Genomic DNA, 18,635 nt, shown 5'->3' with positions numbered 1-18,635 from the left:
CAAATTTTAAGTAAAATTTGTTATATCATGTTATTAAAATAAATCAATACTTTTTGAGTTATTAAAGATCAAAGATTTGTCTATTTAAGAGCACAAGCGTGAAGTTACGGATGATGAAAAGAACATATTAATAATTAATTGTATGTTAGTAAAATATTATTTTTATATTATTTCGATGTTTAATTGAATTTTTTCTATCAATATAAACTGAATATGTTCAGAAACTGGGGGTGTCCAATAATGGGTACTTTTGACATATTCGAATACACTTTTGCTAAATTTATAATATGGAAATAATATAAAAATAATAAAATTTATTTAGCAGATGCCGCTAGGCACCTACTACCATCTCGTCAGTTGCGGTGGGAGATGGATATGTCGAAGATTTTTACCTGGGCCAGAGAAAAGCAGCCTATGCAGTCTCTGATGAACCTCTAAAAAGAGGTGAAATCGTCGATAAGAGTGCTGGCTGCACTCTCTGATCTGAGTAAAAATTAAGACAGTTTTGGTTTCGCACCGCAACTGAATGAATAAAAATGGTATACATTTTTATAAAAATAATATTTTAGTAACATACAATTAATTAATATGTTCTTTTTATCATCCGTAACTTCACGCATGTGCTCTTAAACAGACAAATCTTTTATCTTTAATAACTCAAAAAGTATTGATTTATTTTAATAACATGATACATATAACAAATTTTACTTAAAATTTGCCCTTCTATCGATTTGTGTGGTTATTTTTAATAAAATAGTTTTCACCCCCGAGAAGGGGTGGTATCCAGCCCCCAGGGTAAAAGTGCAAGTTGGCACCTAATCAGTTTTATTTCTTGAGGTATGCTCAAACTAGTCACCAATTTTCATGCAAATCGATGGAGGTTTAACAAAATACGAGGGGAAAACCTTTAATGACTACACTAATTTTTCCCTTTCATCCCTTATTGCTACTTCCTGTATCCACTGAGGTGTCATCCTGAAAGGGGTCATAATTATCAATATACAATAGACACATTTCACATGCCAAACTCCATATTACTTATGACTATGATTTTTCGGCTCTAGCTCTTAGACTAGTAGGCAAGTTTACTCCATTAAATTACGAAATTTTGACACTATTGACATTTAAAATTCATGGGTTAATTAAGTTATATCGGCGATTTTTTGTATTTTCTGAGTTATTACTTAAATTTTTAGATTCTTAGTCTGCATTTATATAAAAAACTTTTATCGACGTAATATTGTTATTAAGGCCGTATGAAACTATGCATTTTCTTGTATCATTTCTAATATCGTTTCTAATATGTCAAAAAAATGCATGTCATACACGGGTACAAGTTGTTATATCAGAAACGATACAAGAATTTGTGTCAAGGCCATATGACACTATCCATGTTCTTGTATCATTTCTTATATCGTTTCTGATATGTCAAAAAAATGCATAGTGCCATACACGGGTACAAGTTCTTATATGAGAAACGATACAAGAATTTCTGTCAGACACAGTTTCTTGTACAAGAAGTGCGCCAACTTGTGCGCAGAAAGCAAAAACATAAAACCTGCTGATAAAACATCATAACATCTAAATGTCATAATGGCGGCTGAAAATGGGATAATATGATTTATGTCTTGATTAATTTATTTGTGTTTTTGTAGGTATATTCATGATACTATAAATAACATGATACTATAAACGTTGATTGATGAATATACTGGATTGATGAATATACCCCCTATATTCATCAATCAACGCTATAAACATGTAATTGGACTTCGTAAGTCCTAGGTTTTCACCCAAAGTAATCGAAAGTAGAACTGGAAGTCGATATTTGAACTCTTCGTGTAACTTTGCGTCGATTGATATACGATTTTACTAATTTTTAGTCATCTTTATTTACATTCATATCATATTTTGAGTGGCTTTAAAACAGTACTTACGGTTGCAACTTAACAGTACTTACAAAATGGTATAAGCTTGCATTCGACACCTCATTTGTCATTCTATCTGTATTAATAATGGAGTTGGATTCGCGGACGGACAAACAGACAGTCATGAAACCGGAAGTATATACACTAGGGTGGTGCGAAAAAAGTCAAGTTGAAAATCCAGTATCGCTATAGTGCGGAAAAGTTGCGATTGGTATTTACAAGAAAAACAAAACAAAAATTATTCAAATAGGACGTTATCTTCCGATCCCGCAACGGGCCTAAAGATTATGAACAAATGAAATTTTACCTTTTTTTCTATTCTCCATGTACATTTTATTTATCGCTATAGTAAAATTTATTTACAGTTTGCATGGTTGAGTAATAAAAACAACAGTTTTACGCATCTAACGAATATCTTCCGATCCCGCAAGGTCAATCAAAATCTATAAAAATTTGAAATTGTTGATGATTTTGATAAATTAAAAAGCATTTAGTTATCTCATTTTTCTGTTACATTGTAAAGCTCTTCGCTTGTTTAGATATTGTATAATAATATTTAAACGACCCAGAACTCACAACAAGAAGGTGGTTGCACTTTTTACTCCACCCACACCCTTCTCTCCATACAACCAATGAGTGTGTGTTTTTTACATTATTTACATAGTACATTTCTTTTTCTTTTGTTTGTGTTCAGCTTTTAAACGTCAACTTTGAATTTTGATTTGGTGGTAAAATGTGGCAGCATGGACCTTGATTTAAGTGTTGCCTTGATGAATCCATCTCTTGATTGGGTCCCACATACATTAGACGATACTTCCGTGACCAACTCTACGTACCGCTAGACAGCTTGCATATGGCAGGGATAGTTTTGTACATTCCAGTCTGGCGTGTTGCTTGATATAATGTAGGAACTTATATCTTCATTTGAAACGCTTTGGAGAACTGGTGGAGAAAATAGTTTTGCAGCATTCCAATCTAATATTTCAGTCTAGTCCTGTGCTTCAAAATTTAAAGTAGTTGGGATGAAATTTCTAATAAGTTTGCCCTTGGCTTTAGTCTATCCGGCTTTTAACACCCTCCTTAGCTCTCTAATGTATTTTATTTCTCCCTACTACTTGAAATTTTGAAGCACGGAACTAAACTGAAATTATACACTGGAATATAATGTTGCAAAACTATTGCAGACTGTTGCAAAACTATCTTCTCCACCACTTCTTCGAAGTGTCAAATGCAGATATAAGTTCTTGCATTACATCGGGCGACATACCAGACTGGAACGTACAAAACTATCCCTGACACACGCAAGCTGATGAGAGGTGCCTAAAGTTGGTCACGGAAGCATTGTCTAATGCAGGAGAGGCCAACCCATCGATCGCGACCCCTAGGTCAGTCGATCGATGGCAAGAAAAAATTATCTACCTACCTACCTGTTCCTGTCCTAAATATTACGAAAATTCCTAGTCAGTAGATCGCAGAGAATTAAAAAGGCAGACAGTAGACCTCAAGTCTGATTAAGTTGGTCACCCCTGGTCTAATGTATGTGGGCCCCAATCAAGAGATGGATTCATAAGGACAACACTTAAACCAACAAGGTCCATGCTGCCAGATTCTACCACCAAATCACAATACAAAGTTGACGTTTAAAAGCTGGATACAAGCATGAAAAAGAAATTTACTATGTAAATAATGTGAAAATCACACTCATTGGTTGGTTGGAGAGAAGGGTGTGTGTGGAGCTAGAAGTGCAACCACCTCCGCGTTGTGAGTTCTGGGTTGTTTAAGTATTGTCATACAATATATAAACAAGCGAAAAACTTCACAATGTAGGAGAAAAATGAGATAACTAAATGTTTTTTAATTCACCAAAATCATCGAAAATTTCAAATTTTTATAGATTTTGTTGACCTTGCTGGATAGGAAGATATTCGTTAGATGCGTAAAACTGTTGTTTTTATTACTCAACCATGCAAACTGTAAATAAATTTTACTATAGCGATAAATAAAACTTACATGGAGGATAAATAAAAATTTCCGAAAAAAAGGTAAAATTTAATTTTTTTCATAATCTTTAGGTCCGTTGCGGGATCGGAAGATAAAGTCCGATTTTAATAATTTTTGTTTTGTTTTTTTTTGTAATTACCAATCGCAACTTTTCTGCACTATAGCGATACGGGATTATCAATTTGACTTTTTTCGCACCACCCTAATATACACTGCGCGTCATGAAAAAGAGGCCACCTAGAATTTTATACGAGTTTTTCAATAACTTTAAGTTTATACAATTTATTCTATTGTAACTAAATTACCACAATGCAGAAACACTTTTAGCGTCTTTTAGATACCGACAAACGGTGCCGACAGGTCAATTAAAGGTAATACGGTAATACGTTTGCAGAATTGATATCAGTTTTACGACTTCGGATAATGCACGAGTTGTTTTTACCTTATTTTTCTTGGAATATGGCTATTCTGCTTTTCAAATACCTTTCACTAGTGCACAGTTGTTGTTCGAAGAGTAAACTTGTGCAATTTTTAAATTTCAAGCTATGGCTAAAAAATTTGCTAGATCTGTTCAAATTGTTACTTTGATTGGTAATGGAATGAGTCAAAGAGAAGTGGCCAGACAGCTTGGAGTCAGTCGTCGTATGGTCCAAAAAACCAACGATTCGTAGAGACTGGATCATCTCATGAACGACGACAAGGATCAAGGCAGGCCCGAGAAGAATCACTACGGCCAGAGAAGATCGTTCTTTACAGCGCACTTCTTTGTAATATCGGTTCTTTACGGCTAGATCAATCCAAAACCGTTTTCAAAATGCTCACGGGTGGACATTAAGCACTTCTACCGTGAGAAGAAGGTTGAGTAAATTTGGTCGAAGGGCTCGCTGTCCAGCAACAGGACCTTTGTTAACAGCAGCACATCGACAACGCCGACTACAGTTTGGTAGAGACCACGAGCATTGGACGATAGAGATTGGAAAAATGTTTTGTTTAGTGATGAGTCCAGGATGGTTCTTTATTGCTCAGATGGTCGCATCTAAACATACAGAAGACGTGGGAACGATGTGCAGCTTGTGTTCGACGAGCACGTGTTGCTTTTGGAGGAGGTTCGGTAATGTTTTGGGCAGGCATTTCATTCAAAGGCCGTACTGATCTCGTATTTATTGATAGAGGGGCGTTGAATGCTCACCGATACATTACTGAAATTCGAGACGAGCATGAAATTCTTTTTGCTGGGTTTGTGGGCGAAAACTTTATTTTCATGCAAGACAACGCGCGGCCACACCTAGCCAGGATGGTAACGCAAAACCTGGAAACCGTCGGTGTGCCAAAAATGAACTTCTTCTTCTTCTTCTACGGCACTACAGCCCAAATTGAGCCTTGGCCTCCTTTATTTTTTGCCTCCACCCTTGCCTGTCTGTGGCTGCTCTTCTCCATACACGGACTCCTCAAATGGACTCAAAAATGAACTGGGCGGCTCAAAATCCAGATTTGAACCCGATTGAACATGTTTGGGACCAACTCAAACGAAGGGTAAGAAACAGAATACCTGCTCCAATAAATCGTGAGCAGCTTCGGTGGTCGCTCATGGAAGAGTGGGAAGCTTCCCCTCAAGTGGACATCCTGAATTTGATCAATTCAATGCCAAATCAAATGAGGAGTGGAATTCACAATAGAGGTGGTAATACACAGTATTAATAATCACGACTTAATTGTAATTTTTATAAAAAAAAACAGATAAATGTTCAATGTTAATTTTTTTTAATTTTCCAATAAAATCATTATTTTGGAAGAAGTTATTTTTTGACATTTGTTATTTAAGAAATAATTGCATACTGCTTTAGAACGTATTCTTAATCATTACACAAACATCTAATGACAATCATTTTCTTGTATGAATCGTAAAAATTAAAAAATGCCAAAAATTTTAGGTGGCCCCTTTTTTAATGACGAGCAGTGTATTTGTTCTCGTCTTGCGAAGGCGCGTCGAATAATATATCACTTGTACTATTCCGGTGACTTTAAAACAGTACTTCTGGTCGCATTTCTAAAACCGGTAGTCCTAGTTCAAATTTCGCACCTTTAGTACCATCCTTCGATTATAAGCTTTTATTTGACACCTCATTTGTCATTCTACCTGGTATAGTGACGAAGGAGTTACATTCACGGTCGGACGGACAGACGGACAGACAGCCTAGGTAAAATTTCTCACGTTTAGTTCCATCCTTGGATTATAAGCTTTCATTTGACACCTCATTTGTCATTCTACCTGCTATAATGACGGAGGAGTTGAGTTCACGGACAGACAAACAGACGAACGGACGAACAGACGGACGTGGATAATTCAACGTTTTCACATTTTTTCAAATTTCAAAAAGACAATATTTTGCGTATCCTGAGGAGACGTGAAGTTCGTAATGGTTCGTAATGCCCGATTAGTTTGAATTGTTCGCGGTTGTAAGCTAAGTGCATTTTATATTTCATCTTTGTAAAAGTAAGATGTCTTTTATAAACAAATAACACAAAAAATCGTTTAATATTATTTTGCTAATTGAATAATTTCATCACAGAATGCATACAAATCCCATTTAACTTTAACAAGAATTCAAATTCAGGTCTCCAGTTACGTCATCATGCGCGAACTCTGACGTATTTGTGCAACGGGAAGAAACTATCTCGTTATTTATATAATAGTATCATGGTTATAGTTATAAATTTTTTATTGATACTTAATATGGACTACTGTTCTATTAATAACCATATATTTAGCTCCTAGTAAAGTTCAAAGTATAACTTTGCTTGTATCTTCAAAGTTTTGCATAATTTTTTAATAGAGGAATTAATTCAAATATTTTGGCACACATATCAAAAAAATAAGAACACAAATAATCCATCTTATCAAACAGTCAATGTAAAAATTCTGGTTAACATTAAATGTTGAATTTATAAGTTTTTAAAAGTTTATAAAATCTTTAAAATCAGCTGTAGACGCAGTACTACCGTACCGATGTAACGTGACAAAGGGTTGCAATGCTTGCAAACAAAACTTCGACCAATCGCATGCCGAATTACATACAGTTTTCGATAAGAGAACTTGCATAGTGTCATATAGGGCACAAATGTATGTGCAAGAAACGATACAAGAAAATGTATATACTTTTCTAATATCAGAAACGATATAAGAAATGATACAAGAAAATGCATAGTGTCATACTGCCTTTAGTTTTATAAGTTGTCCGATATTGATTACTCGATTAGTCGAAAGCCGACATGGTCAACCAGAAAAGAAGATGAATCTGGTGATTTTTATAGTGACATTATTGGGTGTGAATTGGTCTTTTGAGTTTACTTCCCCTAGTTTAAATCTTTTCTCTAATTCTAATTTGTATCTAATTATTGGAGATCTATAAAAACTACCCTTACTATTTTGGCTATTATTAGTACAATTAAATACGCAACATTTATTTACCATTTTTGATCAAAGTTAAACAAACAATGACAATGACGTTATTGTCCAAAGCTCCAATATTGTCATATTTCGCCGCTACTCACGCTGGCATCGTTTCAGGGTATCCCCACCATGGTCAGGCTCGGAGCGAATATCCTATTTAGTGAACCCACAGAGATTTAGCAATTAATTTTGTGCTTTGGGTTTTAAGACGTAGTTATTGCTCGTTTTGTGCCTTGTGCCATACAATTAAGAATTTTATATTCATAATTGGCGCGCATACGGGTAATAATTTATTTAAAGGAAAAATTCTACGCCACTGGGTTATTTTATATTAAAAATTATTTTTGAATTTTTGGTTTAATTTTTGATATTCTTCTTTTTTATATAAGGCGTCGTCTCAGTGGCGGCTCGCGACCTCAGTATGCGGGTAGGCTACACATATACTTCGGGTAGGCGACAAAAAATATCCTACAATTTGTAATACATTTTGAGCCGTCTTGCAATACTAAATGTAATCTATGAGCGCAACAATGTGTAAAAATTGCTTTTGGAGCATCTACTTTAATTTTTGATTGTAATCCGTTTAAAGAGCCAGCCATTACACTTGCACCATCGTAAAATTGAGCAATTTATTTATTTTTGTAATCATATGGCTCAAGCACGTTTGAAATTAAACTATATAGAGCGTCTGCAGATCTATTCTCGCTAACATCAAAAAACCCTAAAAATCTTTCTGTTACCTGACCAACTTTTTTAACAAAACGGATTGTTAAAGTACACTGTGATTTTTTTGTTATATCAGTAGTATCGTCCGCTAGTATAGAAAAAAATTGACTTTCATTAATTTCTGTTGAAATTTCATTTTTTACGTAATCGGCAAGGCAATCTATTAAATCATTTTGTATTGTTTTTGACAAACCCGTGAACACCCCTTCTATTTTTTAACATGATCCTGGATTTCCTGATCGCGTTTAACTACTAAATTAAAAATTTCTTTAAAATTACCCATGTTTGAAGAATTATGGCTCTCATCACGACCGCGAAATGCAGGTTCTTGTTTTACTAACAGAATTGTAACATCAATTTCTTCAACTTCTTCAATCTTTTTCAGCTTCTTCATTATATATCTTATTAGATAGAGAAATTTGTCCAGCTAAAGCACTGTCAATAGTTTGTTTATTTTTTTCTAACCGTTTTAAACCTAAGCAATTGTTTAAATGTTCTTTCGAAGATTCATGTTTTTTTACACTAGCTGATAAATTTTTCAAATCTGAATATCCCTGACTCACCCAAACATTTTGCTTCAAATTTGAGAGCAACAGACAAGGCCAACAGAAAAGTGAATTTTTAAAATAACTTCCGCTTAGCCATTTATGATTTTCATACCATATTGTTTTTAAACGATCTCGAAAATGGTCGATTGTCTTTTGTCTTATCTGTGGATAAAATTGTTAAATTTGGTAAAGGCCGGCCCATTGAAATAATTTCTGATCTTTTTTGATTTTGGCGCCTTGAATAAGGCGTCTCGATCAAACTGCATATTACATCGTTTAAAATATTCATATTCGATGACTAAAGTTTTTCCACCAATAAGACTAACACACCTACGTTTCAACAACGTCAAATATTACTTATTTTATTTTTGTATCAAATAATAATTTACTCTTCGAATAAATTGATAAGTTAACAATTAACCTCGCTTTAAATTTTAATTATCTATAAATTCTAATAACACTTCTATCTATATCAATAAAATATAATGGACGACTGACAAATAACTATTCACAGATTTATTTGTCGTTAGTGAATTATTACTAAATTAATATAAAATTAAAATACCCTTCAATAGACCGATCTCAAATTTACCTGTTTATTATTCAGTTTTCATAAACAATTTAATTTGTCCTACCTAGTTTTATTCAATACTTAACCTACTAATAACAGCCAAAATCAAAAAACAAAATTATTTAAAACAGTTTCACAAGACACAAGAGAAGCAACTGATAAAATTTTGGAGGTCCGGCTATAAGACTCTGTGCCTATGCGCCCTTTCAAAATCGTAGAATACGCGAGACCTGCAGCAGGCCTGCTCGCGTAAACAGAGAGAGATCGCACGTCAACTCGGTGTTGGCGTCGTTCTATTTCAGGCTACGTTTTCAAGTGCCTGACCCAGGAAGAATATAGAATCTTATACAGTACTACTGATACTACAAGGAGCGTACAATAATTATAACTACGGAGAAAATTTTTTGGATATTTTTACAAATAATTTGGATAATTTTTGCTATTTTATTGTAGGTATTGTGTCAAAATTTATAAATTACAATTTTGAAATAAGTAATTTATATTAATAATTTATATTATTGTACTACATTTGAAGAGGGTAGGCGGCGCCTACCTTGCCTACCCTGACGGGCCGCCCCTGTCGTCTGTATACAAAAAATAAAACATCTTAACGCGCATTTTTCATTTCTTTAATACATTCTCAAGAACTATCTAATACACTAATATAACATTAAACCAGAACAATAACAAAAAATACCACTTATAATAAAATTTTAAATGAGCGCAGAAAAGCTACAAAAAAATGTTCAAAATGAAACGTGACCCTGAAACTTGACACAATATTCAACTTTTAGCCTTATTGGCTATTGTATTTGTGTAAATATTTTTGGCGCATTTCTTATTTACTTATGTAAAAATGGTTTCAGATAAATTGACTGAAACTTTGCAGAGAGGTAGCTTACATAGTATATATTTTCAGATGCTTAAAAGAACCCGATCAAAATATTCCTCAAATTATAAAGATGAGAGATATTCTAGCAAGAGGCATCGGTGTTCATCATAGCGGTATTTTACCAATCATCAAAGAAATAGTTGAATTGTTGTTCCAAGAGGGGTACATTAAGGTAACGAAATTTTTATATTTTTTAAATCAAAACTGCATTTATTTTATTTTAGTGGGGCAATATAAAACAATTTATAAAAATCCACGAGGAAAATAAATACCTGTACATACAGCTGGCTGTATACCATGAATCACAAGAAATAGAAAATTCCTTTGTAAAAGGTATATTTTAAAAAATCCCTAAAGAGGGTTACATCACAGACCAGAACCTTTTCGGAATACTAATTCCATCATCAGTGTTTAATTCTAGGAATGTCTGAGCCACCAAAATGTTTGGGTAAAAAACCCTTTAAATGTTGGAAAGATTTTAAAAATTTGTTACCATATTGTTATTTAAAAGATGTGATGTATAAAATATTCCTGGATTTAACATATGTAAGACAACACAGGACTCTTCTCAAGTGGGTTGCAATGTCCAGAGGGCGAAACCTCTGGACTCTAATACTTGACTCTAATTTGCAACTAATCTGGATTGGGTTAAATCCAGAAATATTTTATACATCACATCTTTTAAAAACTAATATGTAATAAATTAGGGCCCGGATAGCTCAGGCGGTAGCATGTCTGACTTCCACGCAGGTAAGCCGGGGTTCGAAACCGAGCGCCGGCGTGAATATCTAGACATTTTTAAAATGTCTATAGGCCCCAGGTCGACCCAGCATGAATAAAAATGAGTACCTTGGGTAAAACCAGGGGCAATAAAAGGCGATTGAAGCGAAGCACTGGCTCTGTTACCTTCCTTGTATACCCTAGGCCCTCGATATAGCAGACTACCCTGCTATAAACCCAAAGCCGCGTTAGCGAAAAACATTTAAAGGGTTTTTTACCCAAACATTTTGGTGGTTTGATTTCTAAGTCAGACATGTACATTATAAATCGGGAGATATTAACAGAACTTCAACCACGATTTTCTAAGTCCTGCCCTTTGCAATACTGGAAGGTTAGAAAAAATACTTACAATTTATGGAAAAATCCACGTGTTTCCTGTGACATTTTCCTGTGAAAATTAGATTTTTCATGAGGAAAAAAATGGGGAGTTGCGATGAATTTCTGAGTCCTGCCTTATCCATAGAATGACAGGATACTATCAATTTTATGAAGAAATTTTTTTGGGCAGGAGGGTTGCAAAAGGACTAAGGGAGTATATAGATATACAAACATGTAATGAAAATAATAAAATTTTCATAATTTTCTGAGTCCTGTCAACTTAATCAATTAAACATAATTATTTGAAAATGATCGAAAAAATGTTGGCATGACGTCTCCTAATGTTTAATTAACTGCACCTTTTAAAATTCTGTGGACAATTTTCACCCTGGTTCCGTGATTTTCTGAGTCATAAAATAAATTTTATTATAAAATAAATAATTTAAGTAGACATTATTTAAAATGGCAGGATGTTTAGTTACACCTTTTTCCTATACATAGTTAAAAAATGTGTAAGAAAATTCGTGGAAAGTTACACGATTTTCTGAGTCATGCCATTTTGCACATATCTCAAGAATGTTAATATAAAGCTCTTTAGAGGCAGGATGGTTGTGTAGTTATTTCGTATATAAAAATAAAATTTTAAGTCTGTAAAATTATTGCTGGTTGTTATACAAACATGTTCATATCACCACAATTTTCTAAGTCATGGCATGTCAAGTATGCTTAAAAACCACTAATCTAAAACCGTTTACAACGTGGCAGGATAATCGCAAAGATATTTAATACATAAAAATTAATTTTTATATCGTTAAAACAATTGTACGGTATTAAATATTATTTTCCTGAGTAATGTCTCGGATTTTTACACACCTTTCAAATCTAATACCAAACTGTAAGATCTTTATTTTAAGCGATTAGATCATATTTGTATCTAAGTAAACGTAATAAAAGTAATAGGAAGAAAATCAATAATTTTACAATTAATTGGTTATAGTAGGGATTGTACCTATTATGCAGGGTGTACAGAAACTCTTCTAACAAACGAAGCCCGGAGATTCCTCAGATAATTTTAAGAAAATTTAACTCAATTCACCTAGTCCGAAAATGCTTCATAAGGAAACTAAAGCTCTTTAAGAGGAAACAGTAGCGAAAACGCGTTCCAAGATTGCGGCTGTAATTTTGAATATTTTCTCGAGATATTTGACACACGTATTCGTAATATAATAAAGAATGGCGGTACAGATTTTCTGAGTCCTGTCAACTTAATCAATTAAACATAATTATTTGAAAATGATCGAAAAAATGTTGGCATGACGTCTCCTAATGTTTAACTGCACCTTTTAAAATTCTGTGGACAATTTTCACCCTGGTTCCGTGATTTTCTGAGTCATAAAATAAATTTTATTATAAAATAAATAATTTAAGTAGACATTATTTAAAATGGCAGGATGTTTAGTTACACCTTTTTTCCTATACATAGTTAAAAAATGTGTAAGAAAATTCGTGGAAAGTTACACGATTTTCTGAGTCATGCCATTTTGCACATATCTCAATAATGTTAATATAAAGCTCTTTAGAGGCAGGATGGTTGTGTAGTTATTTCGTATATAAAAATAAAATTTTAAGTCTGTAAAATTATTGCTGGTTGTTATACAAACATGTTCATATCACCACAATTTTCTAAGTCATGGCATGTCAAGTTTGCTTAAAAACCACTAATCTAAAACCGTTTACAACGTGGCAGGATAATCGCAAAGATATTTAATACATAAAAATAAATTTTTATATCGTTAAAACAATTGTACGGTATTAAATATTATTTTCCTGAGTAATGTCTCGGATTTTTACACACCTTTCAAATCTAATACCAAACTGTAAGATCTTTATTTTAAGCGATTAGATCATATTTGTATCTAAGTAAACGTAATAAAAGTATGTAATAGGAAGAAAATCAATAATTTTACAATTAATTGGTTATAGTAGGGATTGTACCTATTATGCAGGATGTACAGAAACTCTTCTAACAAACGAAGCCCGGAGATTCCTCAGATAATTTTAAGAAAATTTAACTCAATTCACCTAGTCCGAAAATGCTTCATAAGGAAGCTAAAGCTCTTTAAGAGGAAACAGTAGCGATCAACAGGTAGCGAAAACGCGTTCCAAGATTGCGGCTGTAATTTTGAATATTTTCTCGAGATATTTGGCACACGTATTCGTAATATAATAAAGAATGGCGGTACAGAGCCCAATTTGAAAAATATATTAATATGTGGAAATTACTCTGTAATTAAATAAAAATATTAAAAAAACGAGCCTGTACCGCCATTAAGAAGAACAAAAAAATACACTTTCTTCAAATAAACTTTTTTATCCGATGCCTAGATTTTGTGTCATTTTGGAACTACTAATGAAATAAAAAATTTTAGTAGTTCCAAAATGACACAAAATAAATAACACGGATAAAAAAGTTTATTTGAAGAAAGTGTATTTTTTTGTTCTTCTTAATGGCGGTACAGGCTCGTTTTTTTAATATTGTATTTAATTACAGAGTAATTTCCACATATTAATATATTTTTCAAACTGGGCTCTGTACCGCCATTCTTTTATTATATTACGAATACGTGTGCCAAATATCTCGAAAAACTATTCAAAATTACAGCCGCAATCTTGGAACGCGTTTTTGCTACCTGTTGATAGCTACTGTTTCCTCTTAAAGATGGAGTATTGTAATTAGTTTTTTTTTAAAATAGCTCCAGAACACTTCTATTTAGAAAAACGAAAATTGGTACACCTATTTATCTTTTAGAGATAAATCGATTCCATCAATTGTCAATTTTTAGTACCGGTCATAGGCGTCCGTTTAGGGTAGGGAAACGGATATTTTATCGCATAACTTTTCTGTGTTTAACTTTTAAGCATTTTTAACACTGGATTATTAAACTATGGGGTATTCTTGTACTAAAAGGCACTCTTGCTTTAAGTCGGCAGGATACGCCAGGTTCTAGAAAAATCGATTTGAAAAATATTGCGGTTTTTGAATTTGAAAAAAAAAATAAATAAAAAAAAAACTTTAGAAAAACGAAAACTGGTACGTTTATTTCTCTTCCAGAGATGAATCGATTTTATCAATTGTGAATTTCTAGTATCGGTCATAGGCGTCCGTCTTGGGTAGATCAACGAAATCTCACAACTTGCTTTAATTTTTAAGCATTTTTGACAGTAGAGTATTAAATTATGAAGTATTCTAATACTAAAAGTTACTCTTGCTTTAAGTCGAGAAATACACCGTTTTTTTTTATTTTTTATTCAAATTTTTCTTAAATTTAAAATACGAAAAATTTTAAAATTGATTTTTCTATAAAACGGTGCATCCTACCGACTTAAAGCGAGAGTACCTTTTAGTACTAGAATACCTCACACTTTAATAATTTAGTGTCAAAAATACTTAAAAGTTAAAGTCAAAAAAGTTATGCGATATAATAACCGTTGTCCTACCCAAAACGGACTCCTATTACCGGTACTAGAGATTCGCAATTGATGGAATCGATTTATCTCTGGAAGATAAAAAGGCGGACCAGTTTTTGTGTATCGAAATGGAAGCGTTCTGGAGATATAAAAAAAACTAATTACAAGGCGCCATCTTTAAAGAGCTCTAGCTCCCTTAGGAAACATTTTTGGATTAGGTGAATTGTGTTAAATTGTCTTAAAATGATCTTAGGAATATTAAAATTATATACAGGGTGTTCCATTTAAAAAAACATAAGTTTGTGTCGCCCTGTCAATACAGGTAGCCCTGTATATTAAAAAATATTTTTAAATTATGATCCTATCTTTGCCCCACGTTTTACCTAAATAACTTTTTTTCGTATCTCTTACGACAAACGAGTAATTGGACTTTGTCACACTAATGCTCCACCCTATATACGAAATAACTATAAAACCATCCTGCCTCTTTGTAAATAGACTTATATTAATATTCTTGAAACATATGCAAAATGGCATGACTCAGAACATCGTGGAATTTTTCACGAATTTTCTTACAAATCTAGGACTCCTGCCGTCTTACTAGAACCGTTTAACCTTCCTGTCGAGTACCGAAAAAGTATTGATTGCATTTGAGTATTAAAACTTTTTAAAGGCAGGACTCAGAAAATCACGGAGTCAGGGTAAAAATTTTCCGCAGAATTTTCCAAGCGACAAGTATACTTAAACATTAGGAGACGTCATGCCAATATTTTTTTTTGATCATTTTGAAATAAATATGTTTAATTTATTTAGTTGGCAGGACCCAGAAAATCATGAAAATTTCATTATTTTCCTTACATGTTTGTATACATATATACTCCGTTAGCCCGTTTGCAACCCTCCTGTCCAAAAAATTTTCTTCATAAAATCGATAGTATCCTGTCATTCTACGGATATGGCAGGAGTCAGAAATTCATCGCAAACCCTATTTTTATTTTTGGGAAAATTTAGTTTTTACAGGAAAATGTCACAGGAAATTTGTGGATGTTTCCACAGATTGTAAGTACTTCGTCTACCCTTCCAGTATTGCAAAAGGCAGGACAGAAAATCGTGGCTGAACTTCTGTATAATATCTCCCGGTCTATTACTGGAATTAAACGCTGTAGATGGAATTAGTATTCCGCAAACGTTCTGTTCTGTGATGTAACCCTTTTCAAGGATTTTTTAAATAATATACCTTGTACAAAGGAATTTACTATTTTTTAAAATTATTTATAATTTAAATGGGAATTCCATGTAGTTGGCTGTATACCGTAGTTATAAAAACTTAATAATAAAGCAATAAACTTCCTAAACATTTAATTTTATTAAAACGTTTATCAAAATTATTATCTAAATATATTAATGAACATCACAGAACGTTTTAGATCATATCAGAGAATCCTAAGTGCAAACGTCTAGGGTATAGGTCATAGGTCGTTGAAACTAGCCACAGAAATAGGTCAAAAGACCGTTAAATTAAATTATTAAACCATTTAATGTTTAGAACAATACGGCATTAATGATAATGCACTTATCCCTGCTCGAAAATGTACGTTGTGCCATTATGAGTGGCAAACAGAGGTTGGTCTTTCAGGTGAGTGCAGAGATATTGTCCTACAAATATATCTTTAGATAGCGTTCCGCATCTTCTCTCCATAATTTTTCTCATATATTGGTGAGTAACGTTGAATAGTAATTCTAAGATATTGCTCTATTCTTATCCAGTAAATCAACCATGGTTACTCCTTGGCAATCCCAAAAAAACTGAAGCAAAAACTTTTCCAGCATATTTGGGCCAATGAAATTTCTTAAGCCTTGGAGAATCATATATTGCTTCTTTGTTTCTGGGTGGTAGAAATGTACCCAAGCTTCATTCATAGTGATACGATAAACTACCCCAAATAATTGAAATACCATTGGAAAATAATATTTCAATCATCCATGATAGTTATCGGTTATCCTAGCCTAGCTCAGTTTCCCAAGGTCTGTGTTCGTCTTGTCCTAATCAAAAATATGAACTATGAAGATTTTTTTTTTGGGAGGTGGGAATCTTCGCAAGACCGTCTAGGAAGGTGTCCCAGGTGTGTCGGATTCGGTCCGTCCTATCTGTGTCACGGGCCGCCTACCTACTAAACCCACCTCCTCTTTTCTCCAGCCGACGGGTCTGGGACCGCTCTTAGCGAGCATATCTGACCCGTCGACCTTACTCATATCTCCCCTCCGGCACTCCTAGCGTGCATTCCATGGATCAGTTGGCCCCCGGGCCGACCCCCGCCCATGCCACGCACCAGGCCAGTCAGCGAAGCGACCGTCTGGTGCAACCCGTGCGCAGGTAGGGCGACAAGGAGGCCCCCAATCCCGGATGGAAACAACCAGAAGATGTCAGTTGGCAGTTCAACTCCACAGAGCAACTCCAGTCGTTCGTACTTTCATCTATGCACTCTTTCTCGTCCGCCCCCTCATACTTTCTCTCATTCAACTCCAATCATTCATACTTTCATCAATGCACGCTTACTTATCCACCCATTCAATTCGGAAATTAAAATGGGACAGTCTGTGTAGGTCGGATGTAAAAGGTCCTTCCCCACTGACTGTCCCAGAAAACGATACAAGACATATCACAAAGGGAGAAACGAGAGTGAAAAAGAGGAAAAGAGAACAAAAGAGCAGAGACACAATGACAGATGAGAAAAGAAAGAGAAGATACATAAAGAAAAAGGAAAGAAACAAAGAAAGGACAGAGAAGAAAGAAAAGATAGAAAACATAGACAGGAAAAACCGAAAAATAAAAATTGTTCGAAAGAAATATAAACTTATATAAATAAAATTAAATAGGTAAATAAATAAAATACCATAAAATAAATAACCAATATTATGAAAAAGTAAAATAAGTAAATAAAAATAGGCAGTCAGCGTGGTTTGGATGTAAAGGGTCCACCCACCGCTGGCTGCCCGATCACAACACAAACACATTTTAAGAAAAATAAATATAAAGCGGTCATCCCGCTTGCAGCCGCCTCTCTTTCTCTTCTTTGTGCTTTATTGTCTTTGTGACGAAGGCAATGATCAGCTCAAAGTCTCGTTTGCTGTCGATAGCTCTATCGATCAGCTCATGAGGCTCGCCTAGGGGAGAACCCAGGCGCAGCTGCAGCTCGGTACGCCCCGCACGATACGCAGGGCATACGAACACGACATGCCGCGCATCATCCACCACACCACACTCGGGACATAGATCGTCCCTAGTTTTCCCAATACGGTGGGTATATTGTCGAAACGATCCATGCCCCGTCAGAAACTGTGTAAAGTAGTAGTTGACGCGCCGATGCCGACATCCGTACCACCTCACTACATCCGGGATCAGGAATGTCGTCCAGGCGGCCCTTCCGACTTCGGCTGCCCATTCCCTTTGCCACGTTTCTAAACTTCTAGCTCTCTCCAGTGGCCCTGAACCTATCGCTCCGTTGCCCCTTCGGTACATTTGGACTCGCTCCCTGGCCAGGATGTGCACCGGCAGAGAACCAGCCACCACCTGTAAGGCAATGGTTGATACAGTCCTGTACGCGCTGCACACCCTGATCAGGGGTTTCCTTTGAGCCCTCAGAAGCATGTCTTTTTACTTTTTCATCCGGAGGACCTCATGCCACACTGGGGCCCCGTATAATATTATGGATAGTATTGATTGTAACATCATTAGCCTCTTCTGGGATCCGGACCCCCCTATATTTGGCATTAGTTTATTCAGCGTTGAGGTCCTCTCCTCCGCCTTTCGGCATGCTTCTATCACATGTTGTCCAAATGTCAATCTTTCGTCCAAAGTTATGCCTAAATACGTTACTGTCCGTTGGGGTCTTATTTCGGAGCCTTGATATCTGAAAACTGTATCATCTCTTTTTCTTGGTCCCCTCAAGAT

The 18,635-nt window shown here is 34.7% G+C and overlaps 1 protein-coding gene across 1 annotated transcript in view; it reads left to right on the top strand.

The window, feature by feature from the left end:
* Window positions 1-18,635, top strand: part of LOC114339120 (helicase SKI2W) — a 127,876-nt gene that overhangs the window by 48,754 nt on the left and 60,487 nt on the right. Inside the window, exon 8 of the mRNA XM_028289750.2 lies at window positions 10,145-10,289. Within this exon, the coding sequence (XP_028145551.2) occupies window positions 10,145-10,289 (145 nt within the window). The remainder of the gene's footprint in view (window positions 1-10,144; window positions 10,290-18,635) is intronic.

The sequence above is a fragment of the Diabrotica virgifera genome, chromosome 4 (genome assembly GCF_917563875.1).
Source record: "Diabrotica virgifera virgifera chromosome 4, PGI_DIABVI_V3a".
Taxonomy (NCBI): domain Eukaryota; kingdom Metazoa; phylum Arthropoda; class Insecta; order Coleoptera; family Chrysomelidae; genus Diabrotica; species Diabrotica virgifera.
The sequence above is the reverse complement of the archived record's forward strand: the minus strand, read 5'-3'. Positions and strand labels throughout refer to the sequence as shown.